Raw genomic sequence first — 16,835 nt, forward strand, 5'->3', positions numbered from 1 at the left:
AAGCCCGACAGGCGTTGGATGTGGAGCTGGCTGCAGTGCCTTTCTGATCACCGATTGCTGCTCTAGGCTCGAAATTGCAGGAAGCTGTCACGCTCCTTGCCAAATCTCCTTTCCTCCTCTGAAATGATTTTGGGATCAAATGAGCCATGATCCTGGGGACTCTAATGACTTCAGCACTGAGAAATTGCTTTGCAGTTGCTGGTGGTGGTTCTTCTCCTGGCATGCACCTTTCTCCACGGATGCACATTCTCTCTCTCTCTCTCTCTCTCTCTCACGCTGGGAAAGTAGCCGGTTTCTGCTGGGGCCTCTTCCTCTTTCCCTATTCTGAGGTCTCTCACAGGGGTTTCCATAACGAAGAGTGGCCATCCTGCTCCCCGTTTTCTTCAAGAGCTCTTGCTAACCAGTGGCCACGATCCGTCAAGGGTTTCTCCTGTGCAAGTCTCTTGCATAAGCCCCTTCCACATGAACCAAGAAGCTGCTGCCTTTTACCCAACTGGATCCTGCCCCCACCTTGGTCCATCTTGCCCAGGATTCCCTCCTCCGACTCAGAGTAGCTCTCCAGAGGCTTTTGGCCATCTCCTGCCCTCTGGCGCCTGAGCCTCTGCCCTTCTGCTGCAGTCCGTGTGCTCCGCCACTGAGCCGTCGGCCCATTCATTTGCCCAGGACGTGCAAAGGCTTCTAGGGGGATGCACCCTGCCTTCTCCACCATCACCCCCCACCCCGGTCAAATCTCCCATTCTCATTTAAAGGATGGACCTCATCTAGCTGTTGAGCTGAAACTGTCAGTGCTTAGATCTGCTAGACACACAGAGGCTTCCTTTGGCCTGGCAGAGACCTCATTGCTTGTAGATCCCAAGACTCAGGTTTTACTCCTTACAGGGAAACATAGCCACTCAGACCTCAGTGGCTTCTGGTGAGCAGAGCTGGAAGGCCAGGGACCTTGCAGCAGCCTTCCACTAGAACGAAGTGATATATGGTGTGCTCTGGCTTGCCTCCTTCCCTCCCCAGAAGAAAGGCCTTCCCTAACACCGCTTCAGCATGGCATGGGCATCTTTGGGCTTCCCTGTGACATTTGTGTGGTGTGTGCTGGGGATTCTGAAGGGCCTGTGCGCCTTCTGCTGTTGCTTGCAAAAGGGATGTGTGGATGGAATAAGAATGTGTCATCGGGCGGCGTTTGGGGGGTGGGGTGGGTCTCTCCTGGCCCTCCATGGGCTGCTTTGTCTGTGGGAAAGTCTAATGAGATCCACGCTTCTTGGAGCTCCTGTCCCTGAATTCCCAACCCCCTCTTTTTCTTTTTGAGGTCTGTTGCAGAGGAGAAACTGAGTCTCGTAGCTATAAGTAATGGGCAGTGTAGTCTCGCAGGAGATTCTCCCTCTCAGGTCCCATTGAAATGAATGGGAACTGTGCCCTCGGTTAAATGGGTGCAGTCTATTAAAACTGTTCAATGTGGTTTACCATAGTACAGAAATCCAAGTGCAGGATCCAGACTCAGTTATTTTCACTGAGCGCCACTGAAATGAATGAGATGGAATGAACTGAAGTCCCCCTCGTCTCCGTGGGATGCAGTTGTGACTTCCCCCGTCAGGATCCTGCCCTCTCTTTTTTTGTGCAGCGTGTCTTTTGCTCTTCTCTGGAGCTCTTGTGGGGCAAGACGTGGCCTGAGGGCAGGACTGGAGCAAGGCCTGGTGGCCGCTCTGAGCGGGCGGCCTGGCAAGAAATGTGGGGGTCTCAGCCCCCCTGCTGCACTGCGGGTGGCGCAGCACGCATGCCGAGGCCATCACGAGAGCCTGGGCTGGCATGCATTGGTGGGCTGCCCTTGAATTCTGCCCCCCCAGGTGGAGCCTTCTGGAGTTGAGCATCTGCCTCGCCCACCCAGGGTTCTCCCAGCCTTGGGTCCCCAGATGTCTTTGGCCTGCAGTCGTGCCTGGGGATGGTGGGTGATGTCACCTGGCAGCCTCTGAGGGTCTGTGGCTGGGAATCCCTGGCCTCACCATCCCTGCCCCTGCTCTCACCTGTTTCCTGCCCCTGCTGCATGGTCTCCGGGATGCAAGCCTCCGCTTCGCTCTCTCTCTCCCTGGCGCTCGCCTGTGGGTTTCGGTTTCCCTTTCATCAGTTGGCACATTCTGCTGTCCACCTCCAAGCTTCCTCCTTTGGGTTGGGGAAGCCCTTTCTCCCGCTGCACCCCTTTCTGTAAGTGTGTGTCTGCCTTTAAGCTGTGTCACTAACCCACCTCCATGGTTTGTCTCACCCGTTGGTTGCTCAGAGCACTCCTGCGCTAGCCCCAGGGAGCCGGCTGCTGAGCCCACCGGGCCTCGCCAGCCTGGGAGCGGCGATAGGCAGCCCCCGCAGCCGAGGGAACACCGCAGGGGCCTCCCCCTGGTCTCCGAGGGGCTTGACCTGGATGTCCTGGGGAGCTCCGCTGAAGTGGGGAAGGCCAGAGGTGGCCAGAGACGCAAGCGAGAGAAGCGGGAGAGGAACGCAGGCAGCCAGGAGAAGCCGTGCAAGTCGCCTCTCGACCTGGAGGACGACTACGTGGGCAGAAGCAGCTGGGGAAGCAGGAGCTGCAGGGACGTGGAGCCATCCGGCCAGGAGGGAGCTCGGGGTCCATCTTCACTTCTCCTGGATGGGGAGGCTGAGCACCGTGGCGGAGGCCGCGGAGAAAGCAGGGAGCGGCGAGAGAGGAGGCCCCGGAGCCGAGAGAGGACCCAAAGGCCAACCCCTCCTCGCACCTGGGAACGGAAAGCCGAGGGGGAAGATTTCGAGCAGGGCAACAGAGTGTGTAAGCGTCAGGAAAGGCACTCGCCCAGCTTCTTGGGAAAGTCTCCAAGGCCACCACACCGGAATGCCGACAGGGAGGAAAGTCACCCTGGCCGGCAATACAGCAACAGCCATTCACCAAACCCTGACTGCCGTAGGCCACCCCGGGAGGATCGTCAGTCACCGCGGGCCTCCCGGGACCCCAGACTCCTGGACACGGAAGCTCCACACCGGCGAGGCCGCAGGAAGGAAGTAGAAAGAGAAGACGAAGGAGCAGGTTCTAGGGAAAGAGCCTCCCCACGCCACGGGGAGGACTTGGCAATGGACCCAGGATGCCGCCGGAATCCAGGTAACCGGGAGGAGGTCACGGGGAGCCGGTGTGCCTGATTCTTGGGAAGGTGTCCGTGTCCATGCTCAGCCTCTGTCCTTCCAGCCTTGCTGAAATGGTCCCTGTTTAGGAAAGGAGAGCCCTGGCTTCTGTCAGAGGGAGGGAGGGAATGAGCATGTCTTGAACTGAGCCTTGTTCTTCTGAGCAGAGCAGGTGGAATATATGAGAAGTGCAAAATATTTCTTTGTAGGCGGGGAGTTGTACAAAATATCAATTTCTAATTTTGGCCCAGTAAAGACTGCTGAGCACATTTTGTATGCACTGGAGAATAGTTGTGTTTTATGGGGGTGGGATTGGGGGCGGTTGGGATTCTATCTTCCGTTGGCTTTCCTATTTCAGCTTCTATTCAAGTAGAAATGTGGTCGGTCTGAGCTCAAAAACAAAGACATGTGTCAGCCAGAGCTAGAGGTTCCAGTCTGCCTCATTTTACCTAAAATGTGCTGACTTGGGTGCTAAATGCCAGGTTTTGGTCTCCAAATGTTAACAGACGGCAAGATGAACTTTGAATGGTATAGGAAGGAAAATCATATCCGTACTGTGAGATTTCCTGGTTGTTAAATGACACTTCAGACTGGGATTGTGTTTTGGAAATGGCTCCACTTCTGACTGCTTCCCAAGATTAGTACCAGGTCTCAGTGGTATCTTCTGCCCGCTTCTAATGCAGCTCTAATTTAGAGAGTGCCTATAAACACACAGGGCCGCTTACAAATGAAAACACCAACCAGGTGCTGCCCAAAGCCACTTGCAGTCTTTCAAAGAAGCCCTGCTATTCCGTGGGTTTGCTAGGCTCTGTCGAGAAGGAACGCCCCCAGCCCTGTGTGCCTTGGCCAGGGCCTCTTGGAGCAGCAGCCGGCGAAGAGCACATGCTCCAGTGGCTGTGCTCCAGGAGCCTTGGCAAGGTGGCAAGGGATTCTGGGGCACATCTGTGGGGCAGCGGCCTGGAGTGGCGAGATCTCTTGGCCCTGGTGACGTGGCCCCTGTCTGGACTGATGGCCAGCAGCAGGGATGGGATTTGGGGAGAAGGAGCCAGGTGGGGAGGCTCAGCGGTTCTGGAATGGCTTTTCTAAGGATGCCGGTCTTGGAGAGGGAAGTGGTTTGATGGGAGAAGACTCTTGAGGGCCCTGAGCCATAATGCTGCCTCATTGCTGCAAGCTCCTTTTAGGACTTTGCAAGGCACAAGAGGGGCCAGATGACCCCACACAGCCCTCTTTGTCTCCTTGCTCTCATCCTGGTCCGATGGAGCTTTTCTTTCTCCTGGGAGGGAGGGAGGGAAGGAAGGAAGGCTGCAGACTGCATCTGAACGCTCTTTGTCAGGTTGGTAATCAGACCCTCATCCTCAGTGTGCTGCCCTCCCTGGTTGTGTGAACAGGCCCTCATCCTGCTGCTTAAACACTGCCCCATGGCCAGTTGGTGGTGGTGAGCATGCTGCTTGCACCGCGTGGAGTGCCCAGAGAGTGCTCCCCACACAGGATCCTGGCATTGTTGAAGGGAGATCCATATTAGTGATGGAGCATTGAGGCGGACAGGGAGTTTGCTCGCCTGTGTGTGCCTCCTGGGAGTGATGCAGACATGGCTTCGTGCCACGGGGTATCTGAAGAGCGAATCCGCTTCGTAGCAGATTCGCAGCTGTTTCATGCGGGGAATTAAATGGACCGCTCACATAAGGGCGGCTCCTCTCCACATTCCTTGCCTTTCTTTTTCCTGTGTGCATCCCCACAGCTTGCTTCAGGTTTTTTCTCCAACCAATCACATCCCAGAGGAGGAAGCGGGAGACCTTTTTGCTGTTGTTAGTTTGAAAAGTCAAAACAACAGAACACGTAAACCGAAGAATGTACCGGTGTGGATCTTTGTAGAAGCCAGTCCCCATTGGCGGGGTGGGGTGGGTTCATTTTTATCCTTACGGCATCCATAGCAACTGAGGGATCCTCCCGGATAATTTATTCACGTGAACGAAATCACTGGGCTCTATTTTTCAGCAGTTCCTCCCCCACCACACACAGGAATTATCCCAAAGTTTCCTTTCTCAACTTGCAAAAATGAACGAGAAGTTGGAGAGGCACTAGCCAGGGCTGACTTCTTGGCCATTTACATTTCAACAGGGCGGAATTAGTACTAGGACCCACCTAGAACTATTCCAAACTATGTGAAGCAAGAAAATAATGCCCCTTTGAGCATGTGCAGAGTGCCGTTGCGGTCACAACCGAGTCCCGGACTTGAGTCCCAGCACCTCTCATTTTTGAAAATTAAGCTCTGAGTTTCTGCAACTAGCCAGGAGTGAAAAGCCCCCCCTCCATTAGCTCCCCCCCCAAAACGAACCTTGCACCAGTCCTTTCTTTATAAGGGTCCCCCCACACACACACTGACCACCACCACTTGCCATCTCTGATCTCTGAGCCCAGCCTGGAATGGATTTTCTAGGCCCACCCAACTTCCTTAACACAGCCAGAAGCCAGGGCGACCCCCCCCCCTGCCCCGCGAAGAGCCTCCCCGCGAAGGTTGTCCTCCCTTGGAAAGCATGGCTGGCTGGCTCTCTTTTGCCCCCGCTCCCTCCTAGGTGACTGGCCACAGGGCGTGCCTCTCCCCTCCGGCCTTGGCTTTCCGGCCGGCCACTTGCTGGGGAAAGGCCGCCTCTGGGAGAGCGGGGAGGAAGGCAGCCAGCAGCCAGCCGGACTTGCGGGGGCCCGAGCCCTTGGCTGCTAGATTCCTCCTCGCAGCACAGAGGGCTCTCCCTGCAGCCCGTTTCAGGCGCAGCTGGGACTCTTCTTCTTCCCAGGCAAAGCTCGCCGCAGTCGGGAAAGCAGAGGGCAAGGAACGTGGCCACCACCCAACCCTTCCTCCCGGAAGGCCAGCTAGACAAGGGCCCAAGCAGCCCCCTCTGCTGACTCTTGGCCTTCCGCAAATCCACCCGGCAAATATTTAAAACAAAACACAGAAGTGTGAGTTTTGGGGAAAGCCAATTCATCTATCTATTTATTTGATTTATATACTGCCCCTCCAAAAATGGCTCAGGGCGGTTCATTGGCAAAGGCCCCTCCACACATCGCGGAGAAGTGTCAGGGCATACCAGAAACCGGGGGGGGGGTTCCAGAAAAATCTGCTGCAAATAGAGGATTTTTGCAGCCCTGCTGGATCAGGCCCAAGAAGGCCCATCCAGTCCAGCACCCTGTTTCGCACAGTGGCCCACCAGATGCTGCTGCTGGAAGCCCACAGGCAAGAGGTCTGTGCCTGCCCTCTCTCCTGCTGCTGTGGCTCCCCTGCAACTGGTACTCAGAGGCATCCTGCCTTTGAGGCTGGAAGTGGCCCACAGCCCTCCAGCCAGTAGCCATTGATAGACCTCTCCTCCATGAAGTGATCCAAACCCCTCTTAAAGCCATCCAGGATGTTGGCTGTCACCACATCTCATGGCAGAGAATTCCACAAGTTGATTATGCGTTGTGTGAAAAAGTACTTCCGTTGGTTGGTCCTAGATTTCCCGGCCATCAATTTCATGGGATGACCCCTGGTTCTAGTGTGATGGGAGAGGGAGAAGAATTTCTCTCTATCTAGAATGTGCAGCCCTAATTCGGGGGAAGCCAGAATCGTGAGTGAACTGGTCCCTGATAGCCTGCTGCGACTGCGAGGTAAATCCGGCTGATATGTGAACTCGCACCCTCCGTTCCGGAGGAGTTGTGAGCCAAAAGCCCTGTATGTAAAAGTCGCTGGTGAATTCATGGGAGGGCAGACTCGTGCTGCCAGGGGCTTTTGGTGCCCTGCTCTTAGCCGGGGTGCGACACCAACTCTCCCTGTCTCCCAATGCAGGCCGGTTGAATTGCCCAGCCCCTCTCCCATGGGGAGCTGCTGTCGCTCTCTCTCTCTCGCTCTCTTCCCCCATACCCGGAAGATTTTAAGGAGGTTTTCTGGGACCTTGCTGCATTAGTCCAGTGTCGACGCACTCCTGCCGCTCTATCTCTGTTTTCCTTTCCGTTTGGTTCTGTTTGCAGGGACGGGCTAGAAATAACTTGAGTGTCTATAAGCAGGTTCTCCTCTCCTCTCTGTGTGGGCGCTAATCATAGCTGGCTCCCTACTGAGACACGGAGGCTCGTGCCAAGAGTGTGTGGGAGGAGCGTGGAAGTGCCGGCCATCGGCCTGGTGAAGCTTCCTTCCAGGAGGACTGATTTAGCAGTGGCAGAGCCCCCCCTAGGCTCCTGATGGATGCCAGATGCTGCTGGGTGCCGCTCTCTCTGCTTGCTCCCCTGGGAGGGCCGTGCCTCAGGGCCCCTTGCCGCAATGCTGGGCCCACTCCTGGACGGGGCGAGGCTCAGGGCTGGCTGTCCAGGTGCGGGGGGGGGGGCAGCGGGTTCCCCCCACCTCGAACCACCCTGGTACACAAAAGAGAAGTTGGGGGGGGCGGGCAGCTGGCTGCCTCTCAGCGCTGCTCTTAGCTTTCTGTTCTCCCATTATCTTTCTGGAAGCAACTAGAGACCCTTTTCTCTCTCCTCCCCCCCCCCGCTTTGGTGCCTTCAAAAGTTGGTTTTAAAAGTTCTCTTCACTGACTGTTTTAGTTGTCTTTGAATAGCTTTTTGTTATGATTTTGATGTCTTAAGGAGTGGTTGATCGTTGTTTTTGCATATGATTTTGAGAATTTTATTTTGAGAAAGTTCTATAAAATGTCTTGACAAACCATCATAAGTTATATCTTGCTTTTCTTCTAACTCGTAGTCAGCTAGCTGTTTTTGTACCACTACAGTGAAAATGACTGACACACACACACACACACACACACACACACTATCAGCCTCCTGCAAAAGCCACTTCAAGACAATGGGATGCATATGGTGATGGGGCCTGTCCAGCTTCCCTGGAGAGGGCACCCTGGAGCAGCGGTGCCACAACTGATAAGGCCCTGCTCCTTGCACCAGCCTCAGATGAGCCTCTTGTTCATCAGGGGGACATTGGGAGCTCCTGCTGACCATTCCCGGCCCTACCTGGAGATGCCTGGGATTGAACCTGGGGCCTTCTGCATTCTTAAACCTGTGGTTATGTGTGCAGTGGGACAGAGGAAGCTGCCATATACTGAGTGCAGCACAGCCTTGCTTTGGCCTCATAGGAACAGAGGAAGCTGCCATATACTGAGTCCGACCATTGGTCCATCTAGCTCAGTATTGTCTTCACAGACTGGCAGCGGCTTCTCCAAGGTTTCAGGCAGTGCAGGCAGGAATCTCTCTCAGCCCTCTCTTGGAGAATCCAGGGAGGGAACTTGAGACCTTCTGCTCATCCCAGAGTGGCTCCATCCCCTGAGGGGAATATCTCACAGTGCTTTGGGTTAGAGAGTTGGACTAGGCCTGGGGAGAGCCGAGTTCAGATCCCACTTCAGCCAGGAAACTCATTGGGTGACTCTGGGCTGGTCACTTACCTCTCAGGCTAACCTCTCCACCTTATTGGTTGCAAAGATAAAGATTACCATGCACATTGTTCTGGCTTCCTTGGAGGAGGAAGAGCAGGATATGAATGTATATGAATGAATGTATGTTTGACGAAACCCCTACAGGAGCGGAGCAAAACTCCCCATCAGTCGCAGGAGGGTTGCAGAGCACAGGCTTTGGGTGCAGAAGTTCCTCGGCTCAGTCCCTGGCAGCATCTCCCGTTAAAAGGCTCCTGGGCAGCAGGGCTTGGAGCGACCTTTCTCTGCCTGAGCCCTTGGAGAGCCCCTGCCAGTTGGAACACACAGTGGTGGGCTAACTAGGCCAGTGGTCTGACTCTGCATCAGGCAGGCTCTTGGCTCCAACGCTCTGCAGAGTTCCTGGGCACATCCTAAAGTCACCAGAAGCAGAATAAACTCTACAAGATCAGATCGTTCTGGTTTGCATGACGTGTTAACTTGGTGCAGAACGTGAGAGTGTGTGCAGCTCTGAATTTTAGCTCTGCATCTTTGCTGGGAATGAGGAATTTTTCTGTGTTTCTAGGAACAAAACCAAGAGGGGCAAAAGAAGCCATTTACCAGAAACCCCGCCCAGCTTCCCAGGAATCTTATGATGCCGAGATTGCCCGGAAGTTGCAAGAGGAGGAACTGCTGGTGAGCAGGGCGGACGAGGGTTTCCCCCCCAAGGAGGGCCAGTGTTTGCTGTAGGGAGGCTCTTCAGGTCCTGGAGCACTCGAGGGCCGCATGGCATCATGACTCTTACAGGACAGCAGGCAGATGTCAGCTAACTTCTGTGTCCCAAGGTGTCCTCCCAAGTGTTCAGCCTGGAGGTCAGACCAGAATTTAGTTTCCAGCACCAGAATTATTCTTCATAACTGGGCAGCTTGTTTATTCACTGCAACACAGAATAACCAGTAGCACACTCAAAACTTAGGCTCGCCTTCCTTGGCAAGCCCTTGGTCAGATCTCTTCCTGGGGCACTCTGACGTCCCCCAGGCCTCTGGAGTATTTGCAGGTATGGCTTCGTTTCTCCTTCCGAGGTGCTGATGGGACCCGTTACTCCAGCCTCGGGCCATGCTCTTCCAGAGTGTCCTTGTCAGCTGACTTTCCTGACATCCAGTCTCTTGTTCGTGAGTGTTGGGAGGAGGGCAGAAATGGGCCTCTCTGAGTCTCTGTTAAGAACATAAGAAGTGTCCTCCTGGATCAGGCCAGCCTCCTGCCTCATGCAGGGCCCAACCTGGTGCATCTGGGGAGCCCACCTTGAGTGGGTTAGGGGGCACGCCCCCTCTGATCCTGGTGGGAAATTGTTCTGGAAAAAGGAGCCTGTTGGCCGTGTCTGTCATTTGCATCTCTTGAGCTCTTGAAGACAAGAGGTAGAGCTCTCTCCAGACGGGATGGGTGGGGAGAGGGGCCAATCCGCAGTTAACATGCACTCCTCCAAATAGCGGCTGGCTTCTCCTTAGACCTGGACTTCCCCACCTTTGCTCCCCATATGTTGCTGGTGGATGGCAACTCTTATCATCCCCAATCACGTTGGCTGTTAGAGCCATCCAAAAACATCCGGGGTGGGGGGACTCAAACTGGGGAGCTTCTGCCTGAGGCCAAGCACTGATGCTGGAGATGAGAAAAGTTTTCCATGCCATTTTAGTTTGGGGTGGTCATTCCAAGCGAAAAATCTCAGCAGCGGCTCTGTAAGCAGCTCCGAGGCGCAAGTTTTAGGTGGTATAGAAATATTTCAAATAAATAAATCTCTGAGCGCCATAACATTATAACAACCGGTTAAAACACGGAGACGTTTCAAATGATGCAAATCATAAAGTAGAATATAAAGAATGCTTAAAGTAATTTCACAAATATTGGATCCAAACAGATCACTCCTCTTTAAAAAAAAAAAAATTCAAGAAGTTGAGGCATAGAGGAAAAGATGAAGGGGGCGGGAGAGACTGGCATCCTAGATTGCTATTAACTGTGCAGCTGAATATCATGACTTTGTGCAACTTGGACAGAAAGGTGGCCAGATGGCATTCCCATGGCTGTCGATGGATTTTGCTCTGAGGTGGATCTCAAACGGCGTGAGAGCTGGGGTTAGAATTCCTGCCAGGTGTAGGAAGTTGGCAGCTTCCTCTACAGACAAGAGTGCTCTTTGTGGAGAGAGGAAACCCTCCATGATCTGCATGATCTGATGCAAAGCAGAACCAAGCCCACACGCCCAGGACCGTGAGAGAGGGAAATTTGGTATCCAGGTTGACGGTGTCTGCAGAGGGGAGGAAGGTAGCAGACGAAAGAGGAAGGAGAGCTGCTGGCCCTGGAGGTGGAAGGCCCTGGGGATAGCCGGGGTTGGAGGTGTGCAGGATAAAGCCTCTCACGCCTGCAGCAGGTGTGGCTGCTTCTCCAGTTCCCCCCCCCCATCCCTGTTCCCTTTCTCTTCTTTTTAGGCTAGCCAGGTGGATAAGAGAGCAGCACAGGTCGCCCAGGACGAGGTAGGCCTAGGTGAAGGGGGCGGGCGGGCGGGCAGGGCGTACAACTGAACGCGCAGCCTTTGGTTCCTTCCGGCGGCTCTGGGGCGCTTTGGGCCTTCCGTGGGTGGCCAGGTGCCCTCCCTTCCCAGGCTCTCTGCTTCTTAGCAGTGCAGCCGTCCCCCAAAGCTCCACGTCCCCCTTCTTCCCCACCCCTCAGCCTGACTTCCTTGCTTGTGTGTCCTGACTCCGCCCGGCTTGCCAACCCTCCTGCATCTGGCATCATCGCCTGTGGCCATCACTGCTGTCTTGGCTGCTACTGTGATGCCCTTTGCTCAGCTGTCCGTCTTGCCCGGGACAGACGCACACACACACACACCCCAACCCACATGCGCAGTCAGCCACGGCTTGTGACCTGAGGGCTGCAGCTCTCCAAGTGCCCGCCGCTGTCCGCTGCAGTGCTGGAAGGGCCCCTCTCTCCTCAGGCGCTGTTTCATTCCTGCCTGGGTTGAGTGGCAGTGAGTCCAGTCCTGGCCTCGGCCCTGGGAGCCCTGAGGTTTTCTCCAGCCTGGAAAAGGTTGAGAGGACAGCCCTGCACTGATCTTGCTGCCTGAGGAAGGAAGGAGTGTGTTGGCTGCAGCGGGAGTTGCTCAGAGGAGGGAAGTGCCTGTCTAGAGCAACACCCCCAAATGCTGCCTGCCTGGGATTGCCCTGTAGAACAATCTGGACAGTATAGATGTCATTTTTGCAGCTAACTCTTGCCAGTGTAAGGAACGTCCACACTCTCTCCAGCATGGTGTAGTGGGCAGAGTGTCAGACCAGGACTTTGGAGATGCAGGGTTCAAATCCCCACCCAACCCTAAAGCTCACTGTGAGGCCTGGTCCTTCCCTTGGCCTAACCTACCTCACAGAGTTGTTGTGATGATAATAATATGGGGCGAGGAACCATTTACACTGTCACGAACTCTTTGGAAGCAGGGTGCGATATAAATTAAACCAACAAATGTGTAATCTGGCAAAGCAGGTTTTAGAAAACAAATGTCTGGCTTTCGTAACTGGGGAGGAATGTTTGGGAGTGTTATGTGGAGTCCTGGTGGGCTATGAAAGGAAAAACACATGTATAAAACATTGAAATAAGAATTGGCGAAAATAAAACAGACGCTAAAACCTCATTCCAAAATTAAGTTCAGCCCCAACTACCAAATGCCAGCCCATTGGGAAAGTCAGCCCTGCAGCAAAGCTTCTGCATTCGAAGTTGGTGTGCAGACTGTGGGCCGATCTCACAATCAGTGAGACCCGGTTTTTGCAGCTAAGTGGGGAGAGTGGGCTAAGCCGATGATCGCGGAGGGAGCCCTGGGCGGCTGCATCGGCCACCCACACGATTTCCGGCTCCGTGACAGAGCTGGGGGGGGGGGCTGGGGGGAGTGGGGGCGAATTGGCCCCCAGAAGCTCCAGCATGCCCTACGCGAGTGCGCAGGTCATGCTGGTGAGACCCCCGGAGCCTGGAGGCGGCTGTTCGCCTCCCCTCCGGGGGTCTCCTCGTGAGTAGGCGCGGTGCGGAGCTGCGCCACGGCTACTCACGATCTTCAAAACCAGGTTTGCGGAGCACTCGCTCCGCAAACCTGGTTTTAGGGCAGGGGTACTTGAGCGGGTTACCGGGTGGCCGAGCCCGGTGGTTCTCACAATTACAGAATATCGGGCTAGTGGAGGCTAGCCCGGTTTTCTGCAATCGTGAGAATAGCCCCAGAGTAGGCTTGTGAGACGGAGGCGCCCTTTCTGTCAGACCTGGGTTTCTTTGCTCTGAATGTGCTCCAAGTTGGATCCAGCCGTTCCTGGTTCCGGTTTTGGTCCCAGGTTCCCAGAAGCTTGTGTGTAAACCCAGTTTCCTACAAGCAGGTCAGATTGTTGACCTGTCTGGACCTGGAGCCCAAATAAGGCCCATGATGATGTGACCTCAATGGTGGGAGGAGGATGTGTGTTGTGGGTCAAGGCATTTTGCCTTGATTTTCTCGGGAGTGTCGTCATGCCACCATTTCCTGGTTGTAGGAAATAGCTCGCCTGCTGATGGCTGAGGAGAAGAAAGCTTACAGGAAAGCAAAGGAGCGAGAAAAGGTGTCTTCGGAAAAGAAAAGGCGGGACCAGGACTGGAAGGTCAGTTACGGTCCACTTGGGTCAGGGGAGTCGCTGAGTCCCCATTTGCCAGGCAGAGGTGACGATGGCTTGTTACTGATCCCCTCTGTCTCTAAGCTTGCACAGTTGCGGCCATTGTAAAAAGATGAGGCAAAGTGTGTGTGTGTGTGTGTGTGTGTGTGTGTGTGTGTCTTGATTACTGGGGGGATGCAGGGAAAGGGGAGAGCTTGCCGGAGGTGATGACAGCAGTGGTTCTCCTGATAGCTGGCCGATACCATTTCCCCTTAGAATGCCTCCATGAATGCTGCTAGGGGTCCTGTGGCAGGAGGCATTCTGGGCAGAAAATGGCACCTCCACAAGGGCCTTCTGGAAAATAAAATGGTGGCTCCAAGCCATTGGCTGCTGGCACAACCCCCTGCTGCCGCCGCCACCACCATGAAACTGTCTCTGTTGAGACCTTTTGGCTGTTGTGTGTGAATATTATTATATGTGTATTACTCACTTGTTTGCTCGAGATGACAGTCAGAGGAGGTGTTTGTGAACCATTGTGTGTTTCATGCTAACCAGCTGCCTCTCCTTCCCGGAGCGTCGTTTGTTCTACACTCTCTCCCACCCTGCTTTCATGAGCTGCCTGCAGGCTGGCCACTCACCAGGTAGAGCTGTGTGGTTAACCGCACAGCTCTATCTGATGAATGGCCAGTCTGCAGGCAGCACGGGTGTGAGGGCAAAGAGCAAATGGAGCTCTGGGAAGCAGAGGTCGCCAGTGCCTCCTTGGGGGCCCTTTCTGGTTCATTGGGACGAGCCACTCCTCTCCTTGCTACTGTTTTTACTGGTTTGTTTTTTTTAATGTATTGTTTTAAATGGGTCGATTGTTTATTATCTATCTATCTATCTATCTATCTGTCTATCTATCAAATTTGTATACCTCCCCAAACCTTCGTCTCTGGGAGGTTTACAATAACATAAAACCAGTTAAAAACATATACAAAAACTTTAAAACAATTTAACAATTTAAAAATAAACCAGAGTTTAAAACCCAAAAATATTAGGAAGCTGAGGACGCTTGGGCAAAAAGATGGGTTTTCAGGTGTTTTTTGAAAATTGCCAGAGATGGGGAGGATCGTATCTCAGCAGGGAGCGCATTCCACAATCTCGGGGCAGCGACTGAGAAGGCCCATCTCTGTGTAGCCACCAAACTACACAGAGTTGGCGGATCTCCTCAGATGACCTCAGTGGGCAGTGGGGCTCATAGCGAAGAAGTCGCTCTCTTAAATACCCAGGGCCTAAGCCGTTTAGGGCTTTATAAGTTATAACCAGCACTTTGTATTTTGCCCGGAAACATATTGGCAGCCAGTGTAACTGTTTTAAAACAGGCATCATATGGTCTCTCCGGGTTGCCCCAGAGACCAACCTGGCTGCCGCGTTCTGAACCAACTGAAGTTTCCGGACTACGTGCAAAGGCAGCCCCAAGTAGAGCGCTACGTGGTAGAGTGTTTTTTTATATTAAATAGTGTAAGCTGCTTTGTCATCCACAAAGGGCCCTCACAGTGGCATACAGTGCAGCGATAAATGTATAATGGAATAAAAATGTTGAATATGGAACAATAAGGAAATAAACAAGAGAAATCTCAGGGTGGTCAGTGCCAGTTGCACATCCGGGGGATAACTAGCCCATGCTGACAGCTTGTTGAAAGAAGATGATAATAACAATAATTCATAATAATATTGTAATAATTAATAAGCATAATAAACTTTATTTGTTAGCCGCCCCATAACAAATTATTCTTCGGGCAGCTCACAACACAGCACTCATCAAATAAAAACACATAACACATTAATTCATAATAGACCCGGGGGCGGGGGGGATTACAAAATATAATACAAAGCAGTTTAAAACTTTTTTTAAAAATCAAATTTAAAAATCAAAATTTAAAAGGCCCGAGTAAACAAAAAGGTCTTTACCTGGCATCTAAAAGAACAAAGGGATGTAGCCAGGCGACAGAGGCGTAACTATAGGGGGGGCAGGGGGGGCACGTGCCCCGGGCGCCATCTTTTCTGGTCATGTGGGGGGCGCCGCCATGACAAAAAATATTTTTAATTTTTTTTTAATTTTTTGTTAATACAACTGTTTCCTGCTCAGTGCAGCAGCGCTGCAGCAGTCAAGGGAGCGCATCGGCGCCCCCTCCCCCACGAGCAGACCCTTCCGCGCCACCCGTGCGCCCCCCCCCATTGCTTTGCTGGCGCCTGGCGGCCAGTCAGTGGCCTGGCTTGGCGGCGGCAGCAGGCGCTTGTGAGGAAAAACCTAAGTATAATGCAGTATGTTGGGGGGTGGGGGGGGCGCGGGGGGGCGCCATTTCAGTGCTTGCCCCGGGCGCCGTTTTCCCTAGTTACGCCTCTGCCAGGCGAATCTCACTATTCCATAAACAGAGTGCAACCACCAAAAAGGCCCTCTCCCTGGTAGCCACTTATCTCATCTCATTTGGCAGGGGCACCCGCAGGAGGGTCTCTGAAGAAGATCTTAAGGTCCAAGTCAGGACATATGGGGCAACCCGGTCCCAAGCCATTTAGGGCTTTAAAGGTTGAAACCAGCACTTTTAATTGGCCGGGAAACAGGCAGGGAGCTAGTGTAGCTGATGAAGCATTGGCGTGATATGAACAAAATGCCCAGTTTTGCAGGGCAAAATCTTGCAGCTCTATTTTGTACCAGCTGCAGTTTCCGAACCATTTTCAAAGGCAGCCCCACATACAACACATTTACTTTATTATTTATTTATTTATTCGATTTTTATACTGCCCTTCCAAAATGGCTCAGGGCGGTTTACAACTAAAAGAAAACATTAAAACCAATAACAATTAAAACAGAAATATAAATATAAACATCAATTAACAATTAAAACATCATTAAAAAAATTAAACAATCAGAACAATTAAAACATTGCAGTAATCGAAGCGAGAGCTTACCAGAGCATGAGTAACTGTGGCCAAGATCTCTCTGTCCAGGTAAGATTGCAGCTGGCGTATCAGCCAAAGCTGATAAAAGGTGCTCTGAGCCACAGAGGCGACTTGAGCCTCTAGGGACACTGCTGGATCCAGAAGCACCGCCAAACTGCGAACCTGGTCCTTCACGGGGAGTGCAACCCCATCTAGAACAGATGAACACCATTCATCCAGGCAGAGGATCCACTGACCAGCAGTACTTCTGTCTAGTCTGGATTGAGTCTCAACTTGTTCACCCTCATCCTGTCCACTACTGCTTCCAGGCACCGATTCAGGACAGTCACCACCTCACCTGTATCTGATGAAAAAGAGAGATACAACTGAGTGTCATCTACGTATTGATGACACCTCAGGCCAAATCTCCGGATGACCTCTCCCAGAGGTTTCATGTAGATGTTAAACAGCACAATCACGGTCAGGCACGACACACTCTGGCCAATATTCCCTTCCTGGGCAAGGTGCCTCAGGCCTATAGTTGTTTACATCTTCTTGGTCCAGACTGGATTTCTATCTAAGAGAGCGCCTTCTTTTACATGATCCCCACCGCACCTTAAAGTCATCAGGGGAGGTCCATCTCCAGTTGCCACTGGTTCATCTGGTGGCGACGCAGAGGCGGGCCTTCTCGGTAGCTGCTCCTGGACTGTGGAATGCGCTCCCGGCAGAAATTCGTAATTTGAGAACATTGCCGTCCTTCAGGAGAGCCCTTAAA

The 16,835-nt window shown here is 53.1% G+C and overlaps 1 protein-coding gene across 2 annotated transcripts in view; it reads left to right on the forward strand.

The window, feature by feature from the left end:
- Positions 1-16,835, forward strand: part of CCDC50 (coiled-coil domain containing 50) — a 56,649-nt gene that overhangs the window by 27,339 nt on the left and 12,475 nt on the right. For both annotated transcript variants that reach the window (XM_053309239.1, XM_053309238.1), the window contains exons 6-9: positions 2,264-3,106; positions 9,088-9,197; positions 10,979-11,023; positions 13,046-13,150. In XM_053309239.1, the coding sequence (XP_053165214.1) occupies positions 2,264-3,106; positions 9,088-9,197; positions 10,979-11,023; positions 13,046-13,150 (1,103 nt within the window). The remainder of the gene's footprint in view (positions 1-2,263; positions 3,107-9,087; positions 9,198-10,978; positions 11,024-13,045; positions 13,151-16,835) is intronic.

Source organism: Hemicordylus capensis, chromosome 3, assembly GCF_027244095.1.
Source record: "Hemicordylus capensis ecotype Gifberg chromosome 3, rHemCap1.1.pri, whole genome shotgun sequence".
Classification (NCBI taxonomy): Eukaryota; Metazoa; Chordata; class Lepidosauria; order Squamata; family Cordylidae; genus Hemicordylus; species Hemicordylus capensis.